This window comes from Callorhinchus milii, unplaced genomic scaffold (assembly GCF_018977255.1).
Source record: "Callorhinchus milii isolate IMCB2004 unplaced genomic scaffold, IMCB_Cmil_1.0 Scaffold10, whole genome shotgun sequence".
Lineage (NCBI taxonomy): Eukaryota > Metazoa > Chordata > Chondrichthyes > Chimaeriformes > Callorhinchidae > Callorhinchus > Callorhinchus milii.
This window is the reverse complement of record NW_024704751.1, coordinates 4,484,351-4,506,868: the sequence shown is the minus strand read 5'-3', so window position 1 is coordinate 4,506,868 and position 22,518 is coordinate 4,484,351. Positions and strand designations below refer to the sequence as shown.

Below are 22,518 nucleotides of genomic sequence, written 5' to 3'. Positions count from 1 at the left end.
TTTACTGTTCTCAAAGTTCATTGGAGTACGATGTTTTCTGTCCCCCAAGGTTGACCCCACACATTCCTCATGCCTCACAAACTGTTTTCATTTTAATTTTCCTCAAGTCTTATCCACTTATATTGCTTGAACAACAAAAGCGTATATTTAATGGTGGCATCTAATTTTACTTTGTAGCGTTATAGTATTCTGCAGCTTTTGGTAAGTGAGCAGAATAATCTGTAGTGTTAAATGGCTACTCACATTTGTATACATAATTTCAAAAGAATGCTATGCTTTTGGCATTTCTTTCTTTGCATTCCGAGTGCTATGTACCATTCCTGATCTAGTTGTACATTATTAAGCTTTGTAAATTTTGGTACCCATCTAATATTTTAATTGATTCAAAATTTATAAAATAAAACAAACTTAAGTTATTTCATAGCACATAAGACATTTATTGTAAAATGACTGGAGTAAAGTGGCGAACACTTTAAAAGCAATTAATTTTTGGACAAAAATATTGAGAAAATACACATTGACTAGTGAGACATTTATAGGTGATTTAGTACTTCTAAATTTATAACAGCTTGCAAAGTATAATTTTGGGTGAAAGTTTTTCAGATACTTGTGTAAAGCCAGTTTCAAATATACTTATGACATTTTTGTAGTTCCATACTTCATTTCTTTGATAATTTGTCCATTGAATATATAATAATTATAGGAAGTTTCTTCCTTCTTCAGTAGGAATTCTATATATCTAGTAAAAGGCTGTAGACTACAATTAAATGCTAAGTTCTTGGCCTGATGGAATTACATAGAATATTAAAAGTTGGGAGTGGGTATTTTTACTGAAGAGTTTGACAGATCTGAGTCCACCAGTGAAAATATAGCCATAATTGTCCTTTTTTCTGATATACACTGGTTTTATTCTGTTCTGGGCTTTTTTGTTTTTTGCAGGTATCATGTGGGATGCGGTGGCCCAGTACACTCCATGCAGTTGATGCGTGATGCCATCCACATTGACGGATTAACAAATGTGACGTAATCACTGCAAGTTTGAGTGAAAATCAACAGCTGATTACCAGGAAATAGCGAAGTCCATATATTTAGAATAATGGACACCTGGTAGTGAATTAAATGGCTGTAATTTAAGATTTTAAGAGGAGCGTAGGCCCTGAAGTTAGGTATAATCTAACCCTGTATTTGACTTGCATTTTCTGTTTAATTTACACTTAAAAGTTTCAAGATTTTTTTTTAATTTGTAGGAGAGAAATAGTTTTTTTGATTCTGAAAGCCTCTTCCGCCTTTATCCAAATGGCCTTTCCTATTGTAATGAACCCAGACAATGAGTGTCAGTGGACTATTACAATCTATCCCAATCTTGTCAATACCTGCACTTTTCCAGCAAGGGTTTATTTATTTTCTTTGCTCTTCAGACCAACATTTGTGCCCTGACAAAGATCAGATCACTTTGCACAGGTGGAAAATTGATCCTACAATCTTCTCGTCTGTATTGCCTTAGTGCTACAGTTATCTTTACCTTCTGGGGAGTATCTTCTTGTGTTTTCAAATCTCCCATTTCTCCTCTCCATAAGATGGTGGCCAGTGTTCGAGTGTGGTTCTCCAGGCACTGCAGCTCCTCTGGTTCCTCAGGCACCGCAACCCTTCTACCTTAATCCAGTGGCAATTTGTTTTTACTCTCACACAGAAGTGTTGGCAAGCTCTGAGTGGATGAGGACAGACGTATATCTCTGGATGAACTGGTGAATAGCTGAGGAATTTAATATGTATAAATATAAGCAAGTCGCATTGGTTCATTAAAGTAGTATGAAATGGACAAAAGTCCATTGATGGGAAAAAAAAGATTTGTATATAATTATTGACTGAATTTCTGACCATGTTTGAAGCAAGTGGCTTGCTCACCCCCTGCAAGCGTAGTGTAGTGCTGATCGCATAACATGCAAACTTTCCCCTATGAGCAATTAGGATGAAGAAGGCTGGTTCATTTGATCTCATCTTCCCAGTACAGCAAGNTTTTTTTAATGTGTCCAGAAATCACTCCCAACCAATTTTAGTTGCTAATTACTCTTTGCAATCCTGAACCTGTGCCCATTATGCCTTGGAGCCTAGAGTAGGAATTTTGGTAAATTTTTCCTTTCCAAACTAGTTTTAATACCTGTTGCAGCGTACAGCTGAGGTTGGTTATTGCAGCATAAAAACATTTTAATGCATTGGTTTTGTCAGCAGTTTGGCAAAATACTGATTTTGTACGTAGACACTTTTAATATAACATTCCAAGTGGATTAGCACAGCAGAAATTCACAAAAGTACAGAACAAAATAAACTTAACTAGATGAGTGCTTTATTCTTTCATTACTTAAAAGTATTACCACACCACCATAACTAAGGTAAGGCATAAATCCCTCCGAGTTAATGACTTAATCTCAACAATATGCGTTTGCCTTAGCATAGGAACAAAAAGAACATGTGTCTGCAATATGATTTGTGGTCTTCCTGAAGAAATGGTGAGTTAAAGATGCAGTGAGAAGATATTTACTCGCTTCAGTCTGACCTGCTAGGCTTTGAGGCAAAACCCCAGAGGTTACAGGAATGTCAAATGCATTGCTCCTCTCGCTCTGGTTCTCTGCTTTCCCAACATATGCGCTCCATTGGTCTGTCGGAGAGAATTGCTTTTCCAAATGAGAGCAAACATTTGTTGCACTATATGCATATGGTCTTTCACTGATGACATGTTTATTGTATGGGGCGGACTAAATGTTCAGAGCCCACTTGAATCCATCGTGGAATCTGAAATACCAAGAACAAGATTTGCACTTAGTGCACGATGATTATTCCACTTACGTGGCCTGATCTTTTTAAATAACTGGATTTCTTTATTGCGCCATTTTCAGGTTTACGATTCCCAACTCAAAACTAGGTCGTCCCTTGCAGGATTGGGGGAGTGTTGCGTTGTTCCGAGTTGCTACTCTTTCTCTACAATATTAAACTTGAGAGTAGGTCTTTTTTTTTTGGTCAGCTGGGTGTTTGACCCATCATTAAGAATATCCAAAACAAGCTGAGAATTCCATGCCACCCACCTACATGTGGAATTTCCAGAGTGAGATTGTTGGAATGGAATGGGTACTCTCCTGGAGGGACGCATCCCGTTTCCCTAACTCCAGAAAGTATTATGGGCATATTGGCAAGACCCCAGGCCTGGGAATCCCAGAGCGTTCTTTGGAGAACTGCTGGAGTCTAACCAACTGAAACTGCAGAGTTTGCCAGTGATACCAAGGTTCGATCTCCCATGTTCAGGTGCACATTAAAGATTACCATTTTAAAGAATAGTTGGGACTTCTCCAGCTGCCCTGTCTTAACCTTCTCTCATCCAAATTCTCTGCCCCCCCCCCCCATACACATACCACATACACACATTAATTTGCCATTCACTGCATTTGAACTTTGTAGGGCATTGCTTGCTCAGAGATTAACCACTGCAAACTCCAGTTCCATTTATTAATATCAATAAAAGGTGTCCCAACTTGGACTGGATTCAAGTCGGCCTCCCTGGAATCATATTCTTGGCTTTGAAGAGGGTATTCCCAAGGCTCCTTGACCAGAGCGGTAGCTTCGCAAAATAGGATTAAAAAATGAAAGTCTTGCATTATTTTTGTAGGATGTTAGGGCAGTTTTTTTTTAAAAAAAAAGGGATGAAAATCCTAAGAATTAACTGCTTGCAACAACAGGCTGTGGTGATCATTTGAATTTATGGGAGCAGTTTGCATCTTACTCTGCAAAACAAAAATTGCTTTTTTTTTTGACCCAAGCGCTAAAAGCATTTTGCAATGAACTTCTGCGGTTTTAGAAAGAGAGTATGCGTGCGGTGGTGGGGGGGAGCAGAGAATAAAATAATAATCCTTGCGTTTGATATAGTGCCTTATCACGTCGTCTTGATGTCTCAAAGCGCTGCACAGAATATACTGTAAAGTGTAGTGACTGTATGCTCAGTGGGCGAAATGCGGCCGCCAACGGCGCCCGGCAGCGTCTCCCGCCAACGGCGGCGGATCGAAGTGGCCGCAAATTACGATGGGTTTTCCTTTCCCCTTTCTTGAGGGGTTATCGACGATGATCATCAGGCGCCCGCGCGGAAGTGAGGAAACTCGGCCACGGTCTTAACGCCCCCGGGGAATCGAACCCGGGGGGCCTCCCTCCCTCCCTCTCGCTCGCTCGGCGAGGTGAGTGCTCTTTAACCACTGAGCTACGGGGATTCCCCTTTTTAATAGATAAAATATATATGTGTGTGGAGTCCTGTAGCTCAGTGGTTAGAGCACTCGCTCTGCAAGCGAGAGACCCGAGTTCAATTCCAGGCAGGTCAGAGGCCAAACCTCGGGGGCAGGTTTCCTTCCCTCCACACGAGAGCCCGACGACGACGATGGATGATGATAATCCCTCCCCCCCCCCCTCCCACCACCACCACCCCCCCCAAAAAAGAACCCCAAAACAATAACAAGATCGGTCGTTTTTCAATCCACGGCCCTTTGCGGGGGCTCTCCCCGCGGACGCCCGGTCAGGTTTCGCTCCGCGGCGTCTTCGGTGGGGGGAGCGCTCTGGAGACGTAAGGATTGTTGTTATTAAAAAAAATAAGATGCTCGTGAGCTCCTGCTGCTGCTGCTGCTGGTGGTGAAGACCCTCCCCAAGCCCACTCAGCCCCCCCCCCCCTTCTCTGTGTGTGTGTGTGTGTGTCTCCCCTCCCCCTCCCCCCACCACCTTCACTTGGTTGAGTCAGGCCGGGGCGGGGGGTCAGAGGTGACAGGAAGTGGCGGCGGCGGCCATGTTTGCCCCTGTGCTGTGTTCGGAGCAGCTTTGTTGTGGCGTCGTCCCCCTGCGCTGCGGTCCGGAGCTGAAATGGAATCGGCCTGGGGCGCCTTCATCTTTCAGGTGAGGCCTCGGGGCTCGGGCGGGGGGCGGGCGGGGGTGGGGCCGAGGGAAGCCGGGCCCGAGCTGGCGGGGCGAGGGCGCCTTTTTTTAGAAGGAGGGAATCGTCGGGAAGTTTTCTCTCTCTCTCTCTCTCTCTCTCCTTCCCTCCCTCCCTCCTTCCTCTCTCTCTCTCTCTCTCTCTCAGGCTTAGCTCAAGACAAGCCCAGCCAAGCACGATGATCTGCTCAGGCATCCAGCTGCTTTTCTAACCCGGTAGTGCATCAAGTTTTTTTTTCGTGGGGAGGGGGTGGGGGGGGGGGGGGGGGGAGAGAGGTTAAAAACCGTTTCTTGCTTTTTTTTGTGTGTGTGTGTTTTTAAAAATAAATAAATAAATATATAAATATATAAATAAATATATATGCAGATGTCGATATATATATATATATATATATAGCTTCTCCTCGCAACCCCTTCCTCTTCTCCCCCCCCCACCCCCCCCCCCCACACACACACACACACAAAAAAAAGGAAATTTTTTTTTAACAGCGTTTAGAAACCCAACGACTTATTTGCAAAGTAGGTCTCGCAATGTGTGCGGGAGTTCCCGAGTTGGTGCGTGTACTTCGGGGCAGACTTATTTCGGCCCAGGTGGCACGTACCTCTCTTGTGTTCACTGCTTTGCTCTCGCTGTGTTTGGCTCCTTACTAACTCCCCCTTTTTTTTTTAAAGTTTCTTCCTCCTCCTTTCTCTCTTCCCCCCCCCCCCCCCCACACACACACACACACGCACGCACGCGCGCGCCACCCCCTACCCCCGGGTTCTGTTTGGGGAGGATGGAGGAGGAATTTTCGATTTCAATGTTGTGCGCTGAGTTACACTTGGGAAAAAATCCAAGAGTTGTCTATTAAGTTGGTGCTGCATTTCCTGGCGCCCAACATGCCAGGAAATATATCGCGGCTAATCGGCGTGCTTTGTTAATTTTTTTTTGAAAAAAAGGGCAAAAAAGTTAGTTCCAACGCGTTTTGAATATTTTCAGTGAAAAAAGTGTGGCAGCTGAATCCGCAAGTTTAGTTTTATAGAAACCTTCGTGCAGCAAATTGTTGAATGCGCAAAGCTGCTTTCTTTGACAGCAATACCCTCCCACTTTTGGGGCACAAGATTTTCAATGATTGGAAAACGTTAATGATGCAGCTCACGTGCTGTGTCCACCCACCCCTCCACCTCTGAAATAACAATCTACAAAGTGATTTCTTACTAAGAATCTTTTAAAAATAAAATTCTATTACAACGAGTGACCGATTTTGTATTTGTAGATCAAGAGAAATTCCAGTAATGTACTGAGTCAGCAGGATGTTTGTTCATATCTTAAGAGTGTTGATGAATATGTAGCATTCACCTCCAAATAATCCAATTCAAGCTCCTCAAAGCTCAGTAGCTGAGTGGAGTACTGCGCTGAGCCTCACAGGTATTGGAAGGTATGAGGATTGCTGAGCTAGTTTACCCTAACCAGAGCAGTGGTGCAGAAGATAAATCCTTGTATTTTATGTACTGTCTTATCAAGTCAGGAACTCTCGCGAGGTAATTGCAGTTAAGTGTAGTGACTATTTTTGTAGGTAAAAGCAACAGCCATTTTGTACACAGCAAGATCCCACAAATAACCGTAAAGTGGATGAACGATTTATTTGTTGGCCTACAACGACAACTTGCAATTCCATAGTGCCCTTTATGAAAGTAGCATCTCAGAGCGCTTGGTCTAGACAACCAGAAGAACCTCTCTTCTCTTTTCAAATAGTGTCATAGGATTTTTAACATCCATCTGAACAAGCAAATTAGACCTTGTGTTTTGGTGAGTGGTTCTTCAGTGACCCTGAACTTCCCTAAAGTTTCACTGGGATGTCAGGCCTGGATTATGAGCTAAAGTCTCAAAACATGGCTCATCCGTGCCATGATCCATTGTACCTTCCCCACCTCTGCAACATTTTCTGCCTCCGCTACCCCTCTCCTCAGACCACCAAGATTCTCATCCGTTCTTTCATTACAACCAGGCTCGCCGGACTTCCTAACTCTTCCCTCCACAAGCTGGCTTAACCGGCTGGCCCAGCTTCACTGGCTCCCCAACCCCCAGAGGATCGAGTTTAAGATCCTCGTCCTCACTTTTAAAGTCTTCAACGATCTCGGCTTTCCCTAACTCAGCGACCTACTACAACCTTTACCAATCTACCCACTCCCTCTGCTTGGCGGGCACTGGTTAGGTCCATGTACCCTGTCGTGCCTGTCTCATCATCGGCAGTTGAGCTTTCAGCCTTTCTGCACCATCCCGGACTCCCTTCGCCTCACCTCCTTCCTTGCCTCCTTCAATGCCATCTCAACACCTTCCTCTTTGACTGTGCCATTGGTCTCCTCCCACTCCAATCGCCCTTCAACTCCCAAGCTCTGGTGCAAACGCTTGACTATCCAGTACCTTGGGACATCTTCCTGACATGAAAGGTGCTCTGTAAATTAAATTTTGTTTGTTATTCTGACTCAAAAGTGCTGCTAACTCCAGTCAAACTGGCACCTAATATGTTTGCTTTCAATGTCACTGGGCTAGGCAGATGAAAAGTGAACTTAGGTTCTCCCCCTCTTGATTTTTCTTGCTGTAAAGTGGATGCTGAATGAGCGCAGCATTGAGACTGCTTTGTAACCCCCCCCCTGTGGTTGCAAAGCCTGCTGCCTCTCATTGTCTGGGGCTCATATGTGAAGAATGCTTGTTGCAACGAGGCACCAGAGGGCAACTGCTGCCTGTGGAATTGGGTCCCAGCATGAGTCGATGCCTCCAGGAGCAGGAATAAAATTGGCCAAGACAAGTAAATATAATTGATCAGTTTTTAATGCGTGGAGTAGCTATTTACCTTTACGGTTGAAAAATGAATGTTCAAATTGTTTGTTACATTATCAGTAGATTTTCTGAATCGACCACACTAAGTAATGTGAAAGGAGCCTGTTGAGAATGCAGTACAGTGTGCAAAAGTGGCGTGTTCGCTGAATCCTAAGCTCCTTATTTTGTTACCTGATTCAGGCTGAAATAGGAAAGAAAATCTTGCATTTTCACAGCATCTATAATGTCAAAAGATCCTACAGGGCTTCGCAGTAATTACTGTAATGTTTAGTGACTGTTTTTGCAGGAAAATGTAAAGGGGACCAATTATATCTGAATTTGATTGTTTAAAAACTGCCAAGGGTAAAAAGGAGGTGTATAAGATTTTTTTTTAAAAATGACACAACCAATAACTTGCCATGTCAACAGCTTGAATCTAGGAAAAAAAGATGGAAACCTCACGTTTTCTGTTTGTGACGATGGTTGTTTTTTCAAACCTACAAGAGCTGCCTTCATTTACAACTTGATGTCCACCTGATTTTTTTTTGAACTGATGTGCAAAAATTATTTTAAAGCTGTGTATCTGATTAATGCTGGTGACAAATTAAATACAGCAGAACCTAATGGTATTTGACTGATTTCAAAGCATTAATCTGGTTGAGTGGAGATTCAAATGTCTGCCTCCTCTTCGAAGATGCTGCCTCATAATTGCTTCTGATTCCAGTTCTAAGTAACCATTTTTCATGTTTGAGCCTCGACACACTGAGTGCTGGCAGGATGCAAGACTGTGGGAGGGAAGCTTCACAGCTGAATCTGATTCTCTCCTCATCCAGTGTTCAAATGGGCACTTTCCAGCAGGTTTCACTGAATACCTCACAGGAAAGGGAGTTCTTCGGTTTGTTTGTTTAAAATAATCGTGTGAAGCCAGCTGTAGAATTCTGACTCCCACCCTAACTGAGATATTATATTGAATCCAATCATAATAATCCTTGCATTTGATATAGCGCCTTCTTATGTGTTTGAGACGTCTCAAAGCGCTTCACAGATTATACTATGAAGTGAATTGACTCTTTATTTTGTGGGCAAAACATGGCAGCCAATTGCGCACAGTGAGGAAACTGTAACAAACATTGAAACCTTAGCAATTGCATTTGAGAGAGATCAGGTTTGAATCATATTAATTAAAGGACCTTGTTATTGTCGGGAGGAATTCTGTTAAATTGTACAACCTGTTTGTGTTTAACCGTCAAGTCAGTGGTTAGAGCACTCACCTCGCATGCAAGAGACCTAGGTTCGATTCCTGGCAGGGCGAAACCTTGGACAAGTTTCCTTACTCCACATGCTTGATAATATCCCTCAAGAAATAAAAAATAAAAATAAATAATAATTTGGTCACTCAATCCACGACTGTTTGTGGGACACTGCTGTGCGCCATTGCCTACCGCATTTCGCCCACAAAATATACAGTCAGTTTACTTTACAGTGTATTCGGTTCGGTGAAGCTTCTTGAGACGTCTTGAAGACGCGATGAGGCTCTATATCAAATGCAAGGATTGTTATTATTATTTACAAACCAATTTGTTAAACTTGTGCTTTTAAGACCCCATTGACATTTGAAAAACTGTTCTAGGAGAGGAAGGATGATTGTAAGTTGCCCCCAAAAAAGGCTTGTGGGTTGGTCTCTTAATTTCTCACTTTTGTCTTTCAGGCCAGTGAAGTCTCTCAACAGCAACACCAGCAGCATATCCAGAATAACCTATTGCCAATATTGCATTCGACAGCCGAGCAGCGGGAGCAAGCTCCCTCGACGGCAATGCCCGCACCTCAGAAGACCCCCGATCCCAAAGAAACCCCAAAGCCACCGGCGGTGGTGGTAGAGAAGAAGGAAAAACCAGGACGCCAGTGATTTGCAGTTATTGCAGCAAAGCGTTCCGAGACAGTTACCACCTCAGGCGCCACGAGTCGTGTCACACTGGAATAAAGTTGGTGTCGCGGCCAAGAAAGATACCGACCGTGGTGTCGTTGATCTCCTCCACACCCGGCTCTGTCGGTACGCCCACCCTGGTGTCAGCCGTCGCGAGCATGCTAACTCCGACCGGCACCACCCCTTCCGGGGTGGGTGGCAGTACCTCGTCGGGCCCCCCGAGCAAGAACCCCAACAGGCGGGTAAAGAAGAACCACGGCTGTGAACTGTGCGGGAAGGCCTTCCGCGACGTCTACCACCTGAACCGGCACAAACTCTCCCATTCGGACGAGAAGCCGTTCGAGTGCCCGGTTTGCCAGCAGCGCTTCAAACGGAAGGACCGCATGAGCTACCATGTGCGGTCACACGAAGGGGGCATCACCAAGCCCTACATCTGCAGCCTTTGCGGGAAGGGTTTCTCCAGGTAAATGACAGCAACAAACTGCGTTTGCATAGGAGCCTTTCACGTCGGGAGGACGTCCCAAGGCGCTGGACAGTCAAGGATTTGTAGTTGAGCCGTGGGCTGGAGTCAAAAGGGATGGAGATTGGTGGTGATGACCAAAGGCACGGCCGAAGAGGAAACTGTTGAGGCAGGCCTTAGAAGGAGACAAGGGAGAGGGAGAGGCAAAGGGATTCCGGGATGGCATTCCAGAGGGTGGGTGCGGAATGGCCTGATCTCCGATGGTGGAGCGGGCAGGGCGGGGGACTTGGAGCAGGCCACTACCTGCCCCGTGGAGGGAGTGGACAGGTTGGTAGGGTTTAGGAAGTTACAGAGGTAGGGTGGAACAAGACCGTGGAGGGATTTAAAGATGACAAGGAATTTAAATTAGATCCTCTGGGGGATGGGGAACTAGTGAAGCCGGATGAAGATGCTGCACCTTGATCTGCTGTGAGCCCATTCAAGGTGCATTGGAAGCCAAGTACATGGTTAAAAGTAAAATGGTCCCCAAATTAAATGTTTTTGTTCTTTTAAAAAAAAGCTATTCAGCAAGGGATTGGAGGGAAGAAACACCTTTATGATTGTATTGCATTTACAATAGCAACTTGTATTTATATAGCACTCTTCAGGTGGAGCACTGCTATTTAGTTATCTGCTAAGTTGTCGGAGGGGTGAGACAGGTTATGTATTTATTGCAAAATGCCAGCACAGTATTGATTCTGCTTAGGCTAATACATGGTCTCTGTTTCTCTCCAGGCCTGATCATCTGAGCTGTCATGTCAAACATGTTCATTCCACAGAGAGACCCTTCAAATGCCAAGTAACTTTCTTATTTACCTCTTCTTTCAAGTTGTGGGTGTCTTTTCCAAATGAAGAAATACTCAAAGGACGGTTTTAGATTGGGCAATAATCTTGAACCTTCTTTCCAACTACACCTTCGTGCCATCTTCTGTTAGCAACGTAGCAAGTTTGGTCTGATTTTTTTAAAAAAAAGTTAAAAATCTTATTATGTATCTCTCATAGCCCTCAATTCGTTAAATCGCTAACTAATTCCCTGTTGAATTTATTGGCACAGTCTGCTTCCCAGTCCACATACAGAGTGCGTGTAAAATATCTTTAAACTGTCTGAACTCTCTTCTGAGCTCTTGTTATTGACTTGCTGTTAGGGTTTGGTTTATTAGTGCCCTTTTTGTCGAACAAATTGATGATATCCAGATTGTTAAAGCTTTATATTTATGCTTCCACCCCCGGCCCCATTTCAGTGTGGGTGCATCAGCCAAGATCTCGCCCACAAAACATACAGCCAATTCACTTCACAGTATATTCTGTGAAGCACTTTGAGACGTCTCAAAGACGTGAAAAGGTGCTATATAAAATGCAATGATTATTATTATATACACGGTGCACATGCAGGTATAAAATAAAGACCTGGCAAAACTTCAAGTTAATTAACAAAGGCTGAGTCCAGCCCTGTTTTGAAGATTGGTGAAAAATAACTTGATTGTAATAGCTAAAATAGGTTTTTGTCAAGTCCAGGTAATTCTTAGACTAATGTAGTCCTAAATGTTCTGCCTTTTGAGCATTAGCACCTTTAATGTTAAATAACAGTTTGTAACTTTTGAAATGTATAAACAGAAGTTGCTGGGAACATGCAGCAGGTCAGGCAACATCTACGGAGAGAGGAAAATTAGTTTAACGTTTCAGGTCAATCAACCTAACTTTTTTAATGACTGACTTTTATCCTTGTAGACTTGCGATGCTGCTTTTGCCACCAAAGACCGCTTGCGTTCACACATGATACGCCACGAAGGGAAGGTGTCTTGCCACATTTGTGGCAAACTGCTCAGTGCGGCTTACATCTCCAACCACATCAAAATGCACAATCACAACCAAAATCACAATTGCAACGTCTGTAACAAAGGTACGCTATTCTTGTGGAATTCCTAAATGACCCTTGCATGCGTTGTTAAGAAACGTCTGCGAACAGCTCAGAGCTTGCAGTATTTCGCCAGGGTAAAATGTTGTGCGAAAATATATTACAGAAAAGCATTCTTGCAGAAGTCAACTATTCCCTCTGTGACGCCCCATCACATTTGAATTTGTCGTGCTAATTGCGTGCTGTTTTATTTTCCCTCCATCAACATAGTGCTGCACTACAAAGAGACAATAGCCTCTTGCGATTGCACACTTTGGCCGCCACATTGTTTGGAATGTGGAGAGCGTGCATTTCCATTTTTTAAAATCCACTCCCACCTCCTTTCCATTGTCCTGGTTTCTAAATAACCCATAGCTTTTGTTTTCATGATATAGTCTTGCATGCTTGATGTTGTAAACCTACCTGGCAAAGAGGGCATGGGCGAGTTACCCCCAATGAACTCTTGGTATAGCCAGTGAGCAGTCGAGACACGTGGACGAGTAAAGGTCCTGTGCTCGATCCTTGTTTGGTGTTGAGTAAACCTCAAACAGGACGACACTGCCGTTAGTCTTGCTGCCTGGATTGCAGAATGGAAAGTAACAAAAGTATTGGATTCGTCTGTGGTGTCCTATGCAATGGAATATCCCGACCCCAAAGCTGACAGACTAAGAACTGGCCATGTAGGAGCGGATAACCGTGTTTGGAATTGGTTGAGGCAGGATTAGATTTGGCTATGGCTAAGCCACGGGTGGTCAAATACCCAACGGAAACATGCTGTCGAGACTCGCAGATGAATAATGGGCATTTGGACAAGGTACCAGAGAGCACCCGTTGCCTGTGGAGCTGCAGCTCCAATAGGAGGCAAACAAGACTCGAATACCTTCAACACAGGAAGAGTGAAGATGGTGGAGGGTAAAAAATCTGATTACTGCGGGACAAAGTGAACACCCAGTTTTTCGATGTTCCTTGTTATCTGCTATCCCTGGACGTGCAACTGAGAAGCCCAACACTCCACACACTGGAAGATGGAAGACTGAAGTGTCAAGTAGCACTGAGGCTATTGCAAGTTACAGGACATGCTCTTGAATTATCACAGCCAAAATAATCAATTTATGGATCTCTAAGCATTTTGTTACAATATACCCGTAGAACTATGATTTGTGGCTAAGATTAAAACTGTGCTGCGTCAGCTGATATCAGCTCAGGTGTTTGTAGGTGAACAAACCCTGATGACCTTGCTTGCTGCCCGGGCTAAGGTGAAGAATAGACACCTGTATGGTGCCTGCAGAATTGTATCCCAGCTTGAGTGGTGTCAGGAGAAGGAAAAAAAAATTGGCCTTAACTAGTTTTCCTCGGTACACTTTTTGTTGATTGAACCATCGCAAGCAGACCCCAAATTAATTGGGGACACTATATTAGGAATCTGTATTTAAGAAAATACTTTGTACAAGAGAATCTCCCTCCTCTTAACAGTATGGGTATACCTGTCGATGAAGTTAAGAAAATCAAGGTTTTCTTCCAACAAAAAACATTGAAGGCACCCAGTGTAAACCCAATTGGTATTTCACTACTTCACTAATATACTTTTGACTAAGAGGTGTCAATTCCTATTAAAAGGACTAACTCTCCTGTTGGCTGTCAAGGAATCGTCAAAGTATCATTCCGAAGATAAACATCAAAAGTTTATTATGCCATTGTTGTGAACATTTCTGCGCAATTGCCATATTCCAGATATGGACGATTTACCTCAAGCACATCAAAATTGTTGACGGACTTGATTTGTTCCAGTTGTTATGGATTCTGTGAATCCAAAAGAAAGGCAGGCTAGCCAGTGGCAAACATTTTGTTTGGGGTCAGCAGCATCACTGCAAATCATGATCCTGAAAGTGCCCACAGTCAGAAAGGCCAATGCCAGGCTGTATAAAGCTATCCTTTGCAGGCAACTGAAAGAAGGCCACTCGCAATGTGACCAGCAAAAGATCTTCAGGGGTATGCAGAAACATATCACAAAGGTTTTCTATTTACAAATCAGCAAATGGAAGTACCTCACTAAAAGACAGCCTACTTGAAAGACTCTTAGTAGTTGATGGACTCTTAGATAAAGGTCTTTGTATTAGGCAGATAAGAAAAGCAACAGACAAGCACAGATTAATTTCTAAGATCAGTCAATAGGTATTAATGCTTATTTTATATTGATCACTTGAAATGCCTATTTTCACGAAGTTTTTACGATGACTGCCTTTGATCGATTATGCTATGTCTGCACGTGACCTGTTCGACTCAAACGTATTTTCATCTATATAACTATGAGAGAGATTCAACGTTTCAACAGTGATGACGTTTGTGTTGTATAACTGTTGGGGCTTATTTGCGTGCAGCGGGGATAATAGAAGGCCACCATTGGAAAATGGGCCAGAATGTCAAACTATTCAGCTCTTTTTAAAAGAATGGATCTGAGGGAATATTGACTGATGTGTGATAGAAAAGATTTCTTTTGCTTTTCAGATTCTCGTACTGTAGTCAGGCTGTAAGTAATGTAATGTGAGCGTCTCAAAACTACTTTCGGGGTAAAAAGTGTTTGATGTATTGCGATTTCGTTTGACAGCTGAACCGAGCTGTTTTTTGGCTGGGGAAAATGGCCCACTTTTAAATGCCCCCAGAAACTGTATGCAGTAGGTGTTGATGCTTATTTTATCACCTGAAATGCCTATTTTCACATAGGTTTTACCACGGCTGCCTACCTTCGGGTCCATGCTCGAAACCACCATGGTGTCCATTACAAGTCTCACCGATTTGTGTGTGAGCAGTGTGGTCTGCAATGTCAGTCTCAGAACCACCTGATTGGCCACAAGAAAAGTCATTTGGTAGAGACCCCAACTTCCAGTGCCCCCCCTGTGGCAGCAGTGGCTTTAAAAGGCAAGCATTTCCTAACCCTGCACCTGGAGAAAGCTCCACTCGTAACAGGTCATTTTGAAACCGAAGCCTTCCTTCTATTGGGACTCTTGAATGGGGTGGGTTGGGTTAAAAAGGGCTCAAGTATCTAATTGTACTATCATGGTGAAACAGATCATAGGGCAGCTCTCCTTTGTGGCATTTCTCTTTGATGCAAAATTTCAGAATTGTTTTGTCAGGATCAATCCAGAGCCATCATAATTCCATTCAACGCCCACCCCAATTTATCATTTGAATATTTGCTTTTTTATGAAAAAAAACATTTTGGCATTTCTAATTTTGCAGCACTGATCAATTTGCAAGTATCTAAACCCAATTCTTTAATGCTCTAATGATCCGTTTGCATTTTTTGGTAAACTTTTAGACTATAAAAACTTAACACACACTGATTTGTATGGAACAGTGGTGTTTCAAACTTATTGATAGTAGAATTTAATGGTGAATTTAAGAACCTTGAAGCTCAGACCATTTTCCCCACCGCATATACAATCCAGGGGCCTGAAATTGCATTTGATCTTTGCAAGACCATTTTGTCGTAAGATTGAAGATCGCACAGAATTGTGGGGTTATCTTAAATTGTCTTAATATAGAAGTCACATTTTCACAAGCAGGTCTTTAAAAAGAGCTGGCTTCCCAATGAATGCTGGGCTTGAGAATTTTTCCTCGATTGTGCACGCTCTTAAATCTTAAGATCTTAATACATACGGGCTTTGACCAGGTGGAATTTTTATTGGAACACCAAGCAACAATAATTTGCACTTTTATAGCACCCTCTCTGGACAGGGTAGCGTCTCAGATCACTTAAGAGTCCTTAGAATTGACTAAAATTCAATTCTAAAGTCCTTAGAATTGACTAGAAATGTTTCTCTTGGAGAGAAGAGGGGGGGAAAATAGCCCTTTTGTTTCTGAACTACAAATTTTTAAAAAATTTAGTCTGATTTTGCAAATCTAGGAGTGGGGGGGCCGTGGAAATTCCTCTTACCACTAAGTGCTCACTGTGAGAGTCACAGCACTTAGCGGCGAGTTAAAGGCCGTCCTCTTTGTTTCCAGTTCAGCTCCTGATTGTTCTGCACATCCTGCTAACACAGGGGCAGACACTTGTACAAAGTTAGTGGTGCAAAGCATCACGGCTGCTGTGATTACCAAAGATCGCACCGCGAGGAAGTTCAGTGAGAAACAAATGCTTTAACCTTTTTAAAATTCTCTTCCGATGAAAGACATGATGTTGCGATGGATTTTCCTCTTAACCCCACATCTACAAAATCCCTTAGGGCTGCTTCAGAGTCCTACCTAGGCTGATCTTTTTTACACACAGCCTATTCCCTAATCAGATCTTCAATAGCCCATTAGACCCGGCCTGTACTGTTTAAAATTGGGCTTATTTCAGCAATATTTTGGGGGTTCTAAAATCTTAAACTCATATCAGATAATCGGTACACAATGCTGATGTAGTTTGATTTAGACTGTAAAGTGTTAAGTATCTTGGGCTGTATTTGGCTGTTTTGATTAATGCAAGGCTTGAAAAGTGTCCTGCGAGTGGCAGCATTGTCCTGGTAGCTCCTCGATCTATTGAATGCTAATGTGTATGTTCTTCCATGGAATCATCTGTGTTAACGTGCAGTAGNTTTTTTTAATATGTAGTAACTTGCATGAAAGCCATTTCCGAGTTACGGATCACTGTACTTTTAGGGGGCTAGGGCCCTTTTTTTTATTTCACACAAATCGTCTGAAATGCTATCCAATAAAGTTGTAAACTCCTCCGCTTAAACCAGTGTTGTCACTAGGAATTCAAGTCAAGTGTAGTGGTAGGCGTGTAAAATGTTTGCACATCTGCACTGCTGCCATTTGTTTTCACTAAGACTTCAGGAATTAATGTACAATTGCAGATGTATTATTAAACATTCGTATCGTCCACTTGAATTATGGAAAGACTCCAGCAGTGACAATTTTTATCCTTCCCAGCTTGCTCGAGTCTGGAGTGAGAGTTTTGAGCTATACAACACTGAGATGAAGATTAGTGGTTGTCGAGTCTGTCACTGGAGGTGGAAGCAATTTGAGCCAATGAATTAAGAATTGAGCGTTGGCTTGATGTTTTTTGCCTGTAGCTTATCGAAACTACTGATACACTAAATAAGCCTATTGACAACACTGCCGAAGTCTTCATTTCGGACCAATTAACCAGAGTCGCTGAGGTTGGAAACAAAAATGCCAGTGAATTTTTTTAAATATTTTTTTTTGTTGGTGCTGTGACAGCCACTAATAGTCTCAACTGCCTGAGTTTGTTTTTTTAATTTAGATTTTCCTCCCACGGACGCCACTCGTTCCCTCACATCCCCCTTCAGGGCAGGACTTCACTACAGCTACTGTCAATGCCGCTCCGCCATTTGCCAGCAGCCGCAGCAGCCAGCGCAGTTGAAATGGGGCGAGTTGGATTCCGCCTGTTTTCCTGCAGCCCCACCCCACCTGAGATGGAATACCTTGGTCCTGCGTGGCGCTTCCTCCAGCAGCCCAGTTGAGAATTGACAAACTCACCAAACTGAGGCAAGTGAGTTGGAGTGAGAGGCAGCCCTGGGGACTCAAAACTCGCAAGCTTTTTGGTTATGAAGCAGCTGCTGAAGCTGCTCGGCTGCCAATACATAGGTCTGTGATGGTGATGATGGTGGAGGAAGAGGAGGAGGGGGTGGTGGGTGCGGGATGGCAGGGAGGTTGGAGTACAATGAGTAGAGACATGGCGATTGCGTGGGATTGTAACTGGAAGTGATATCGAGGGATACGGGGCAAGGGTGGGTAATTGGACTCGAGGTACAGATCAGCCGTGATCTTATAGATTGGCGGACTAGGCTCAAGGGACTGAAAGGCCTACTACTGTTTCTATGACAGCAGTATTTTGTATTGCTATCACCACCGCATTTGCTGAGCATATGACACCGGTGACTTTTTAGTGGTATGTGATCAACTTTGGGATGGAATTACTGTTAGTGGGTTAGTAAAACTACTGCCAGGAGTGAAACTGAGCTACACAGAGCTTCTGGCTCAATCTCTGAGCTGTCTTGTTGCCCGATTTCAGGTGGGATAATGGTAGAGCTGCTAATATCAGCCTCAGTGTGTCTGCTGGGAACAGGAAAGTTCCTAATGTAGTGGGCTCTTCACTCCCCCTCCTCCAATCTCCCCAATTGCAAAGTTCACATGTGTGGAGGCCAGATGAGAACAGGATCAGTCTTGTCTCATTTCTCTTCTTCCCCGCCCCATCCCTCCCCAGATAGCATATCTCTCGTAGATAAGGAAGACTGGTTGGGTGAGGTAAAGAAATCTTATGTTAGTGTTAACCTTGTCAGGAGAGAAGAGGGAACGCATTTAGAAGTGAAAAATACAAATGCTATTTTCACTGATTTTCTTTGTGTGTGTGTTTGTGTGTGTGGTAGCTATGACTGCAACATTGATTTTTCTTTTGCATGCAGTGATCCTTGTGCCTACTTCATAAATTGATTTTTGCGTGGCTCAGTGGGGTTACGTAGAGTAGACTGGTTAAGTCTTGGCGACACGCTGAGAGAGGCGATGGGTGGTTTGTTCCCAAACCACCTCATATTGATCAGCTGTTAAAATGTTATAAAAGTGAGCTTGTCCACTCTTTATTTTGACTGTTTAAAATACTTAGCACTTCTTGTTCCCTCTCCCGTCTCCCCCCGCCCCCCCCCGTCTCCCCCCGCTTAGCTCAGTGACATGAGCTGCTTGTTGAAAGGAATCATTGCAAATCCGTGTACATACAAAGAAGTGCGTGTCCTGCTGCCCCGATTGTTCCATTCTCTCCACGTAAAGGTTATAGTTTTGTGTCTGTCACTTTTTAACAACGCAAAAGCAATGGCATTTCTGGCTTCCGCTGTTTTTAATTGTAAAACTGAACCAACGTATCACTTGCCTGGTATAGTGCTGTAGTGTAAATATAGTTTCGTTTGAAAACTGGAAACCCATTCATATCATACCTAGCTATTTTACACTGGTTTCCAGAACCTCGTTAATAGTTGGTGGATCAGTGTTTCAATGGGGCCCTCTATTAAATAGCACTTTAGAGGAGTAATCACCAGACCATGCAGTTGTAACGTCCTTTCAAGTTGCCGTGTGTACGTGCACTTGCACAGAGCTGTCACTTTTGTGGAACAGTTTCCCAATAATCTTTCAATCACTTAAGTATCATTTGTATTAAAGTGCTTATGAGAATTTTTAAAAAATCCACATTGGAAGTACAAAGCAAGTGTGCGGAAAATGTCTGGTTAGTTTCATGCCCAAACCTTCTGGGACTATATAAGTTGTGCAGCTTTATTTAAAAACAATACTTTGGACACTATAAACAATTTATGTAATGTTACTGCTTGTGATAGGTGGAACAATCCTAATGTATTGTTACTTGAAGACGAACTCCAGACACACTTATTAATTTGTTTTTTATTTTCTCCCCCTCCCCTTGACTCTTGGTCTTTCAGACAGCGGCGAGGTTTGCCATACTCCAGCTCCCGCTCCAAGTTCCGTCAATGTGGCAGTCCGGCCAGTGGAGAGCATGCCTTTTCTGCCGCAAGCCTTGCAATCATCTCCGCCCTGGTGAAAGGAAACAAGAGCGCCACGTTATCAGCTGAACCAGAACTGTAACCAGCAGACACGCTGGTAACTTAGAAACAAAAGCAAACTAAGGATCATCAGTTATCTCCTTCAAGAAAATAAAAGAGGAGATATAAGAGGTTTTCCTCCAAGAAGGAACAAAAAAAAACAATCATCTGTTGGTTTTTCAAATTGTGGTCTAATGTTCAGGCTTCTGGATTTATTGACTAGCTTAAAGGTAGGTTTTATTTCAGTCTGTACCTCAGTCTGGGAATAGGCTGCAAAAAAAATAGACTTACCGGTGTCTAAATATGTACATATATGAAATCATTCTATCGATGGACGCTATTTCTGTCCAAACAAACACGAGAAATTCTTTTAATTAGCGCAAGACTGAGGAATTGACTTTTCTTACCTTGAGTTGGGCTGTCTGCTCAGGGCTGCATTTAATTGTACACATTCAGCTGATTTTTACTGAGAAGGACAGGGAGGGAGGGGTGAGGTGGGGGCGTAGCGGAAGCACCCAGTTTGAAAAACAAGAGCTTGACACACCTTGAGTGTCGTCTCAACTCGTCTCCCTCCCCCCTCTCCATTAATTACTGTATAAATTAGTATCTTAAGTTGCACCCGCTGTATTTGAAAGTGCTCAGTCACACTTTGGTTTAAAATTGCACTGGCGCATGTTATTCCCTTTACTTAACTTACAAGGACTTAAAAATGTTGTGAAAAGTATGAAGATGCTCGTCTCCCCTATGCTGTTCCGTGGCTTCAGCTTTCGTTTCTTTTGTTCTAAACGCCCGCGTGTTTTTAGAAACTCTATCCGTTTTTTTTTCTTTAGTGCTTTGCTCGGGGTATTCTTTTCTTTTTAAGCTACGTATTTTCCGATGTGAATTTAACCCGTTTTCATGCTTACCTAATAATCATGACTGTCCGTTTTGTTCTCGAAACCGGGATCCAGCCATGAATCATTCTACTTGTCCACAAGGATGTGACCTACTACAGATCAGAGCAAATCCTACAGAGGAGTAGGTTATATTATAATGTGCAATCTATTGCCAAGTCTACTGGTGGTATGATTGGAATTCTACTGATGTGCCAAACCCCAAACTATATCTCCTAAATTATCTCTCTTCCCCTCACCCACTCCTTTCCCCAACCTGAAACTTTTGGTACAGTCAGATTGTAAACTATTACTTGTTCTATATAGATATATATATATTGATATATATCCTATATATAAAATTCCTTGCAAGAAAAAAATTTTTTGGTTTCAATTCCATATAATTAATTAATTGATTATTTTGAAGCACGTGGAAATTATAACATTTATAGGTCCTGTAAAATGATCTCTTCCCACTCTTTCTCCTCGCTCTCTCTCTCTTCCCCAGGTGCAATTGCTTCTTTTTTAATGGAAAAAAGGGTTTTCAGAAGCACAAAATCATGTATTTTCTGACCATACCTATGAAATGAGTAGACATTGTCTTTCAGGCTATCTTGTCCACAGGGTTTCCTTATCCAAGTATTAGGTGCATTTATTTTGTTGGGTCGGTATTTTGGATAATGATTAACGTAAGAGGAAAAGGTATAATCTAGAATCTATAATGCTTTAAGGACTTGCCAATGGCTCAATGGGTATATAGCGTTTTTTGGGGGCAGTCAGGTGTCTTGATACGTGTGGAAACCCATCACCATGCTTAAGAGTATTCAAATCAGACCGAAAGTTCCAAATATTTATGACACCTACACGTGGAAATTTCCCGGTGTGTGGAATGAAATGCGCACTCTCTTGGATGCACCCTGCTTACCTAACCGCAGAGGGTATTAGGTGCAGGTTGCCAAGAGCCAAGGCTTGGGAACCCCAGAGTGTGCATGCTAAATTGTGTGGTACCAAGCTCTACAGGAAGGACCTAGGTTTTGTGCACAGTTAGTGAATGACGTACTACTGGCTTGGGGAGGGAGATTATCGAGCATGGATTCCAGGTTGCAATCCCTGCTGAGTGCATGGGTGTGTATGAACAATGAAAAAAGGATCTGGGTTGGCTGTGATGCTCCCATTTGGGCAAACTGCCCAAGTGCTTGAGCACTTTCTTCCCTTCAGGAGAGGGGTTTGGTGTAGGGAACGGTTTGAATGAGGTGAACAAAACCATTGCACTTTATCCTATGATTAACTACTTTTTTCATAAACTGTCAAAGATGAGCCTCGTCATTCTAACGTGTGCATGTTACAACTAAATAATGGGGTGGGCAGGACTAGCATTTAAGGTTGTGGAAGTTGGGAATTAAGCAATTGGTGTTTATAATGGCAGATCCATTTTATTATTATTTCAAGCCTTAAAATGTCCAGCAATTTAGGAATGACTCACTAAGATTAATTTTTCAAATTCCCATCTATAGTAAGAGTTGGATTGCTTCCCTGCGATCCAATTTCAAAGGTTAATTCCTCTCTATATTTTTTATTTGCTTTTTAATGTCCAGAAATAGTTTTAGCAAGGTACAGTTTAATATACTCTAGTTTAATGATGTGCCACTGCATGTGGTTGAAGTCCTCGTATGTAGTTTTCTAACCTCTCTACAATGTTTTATATTCATGAACCTTACAATATTGTGGCGTGTTGTTTTTTTTACCGAGGAGGACTGGTCCTCAGATTTTTATAGTCCAAGTTTGCGTTGATGGGGTGGATCCATAATTAATGATTCTCACGAGTGTACAACATATTCTCTTTAGCTGCATCTTTCTGTCCTTTTCACCTCCGGCTGATAAGTGCACACCTGAGTTGAGGGTTACATTCACCGATGTGGTTCTGCTGTATTTTGAAGGAGATTGATAATTCTCTAACCTGTCAAACAAAAAAAGTTCTGATTCAGCTACCAAACTCTGCCTACTAACTGATTTGTTTTTTTTC

At 42.8% G+C, this 22,518-nt stretch overlaps 1 protein-coding gene across 1 annotated transcript; it reads left to right on the top strand.

Moving 5' to 3' along the window:
* Nucleotides 1–4,796: 4,796 nt before the first annotated feature.
* On the top strand, nucleotides 4,797–21,395 carry LOC103183322 (vascular endothelial zinc finger 1). The gene is given in 6 exon segments (XM_042338810.1): nucleotides 4,797–4,920; nucleotides 9,465–9,591; nucleotides 9,594–10,143; nucleotides 10,915–10,978; nucleotides 11,908–12,079; nucleotides 19,504–21,395. Coding segments are annotated over 6 exon segments (1,065 nt in total). The 5' UTR covers nucleotides 4,797–4,887; the 3' UTR covers nucleotides 19,623–21,395.
* Nucleotides 21,396–22,518: the final 1,123 nt, after the last annotated feature.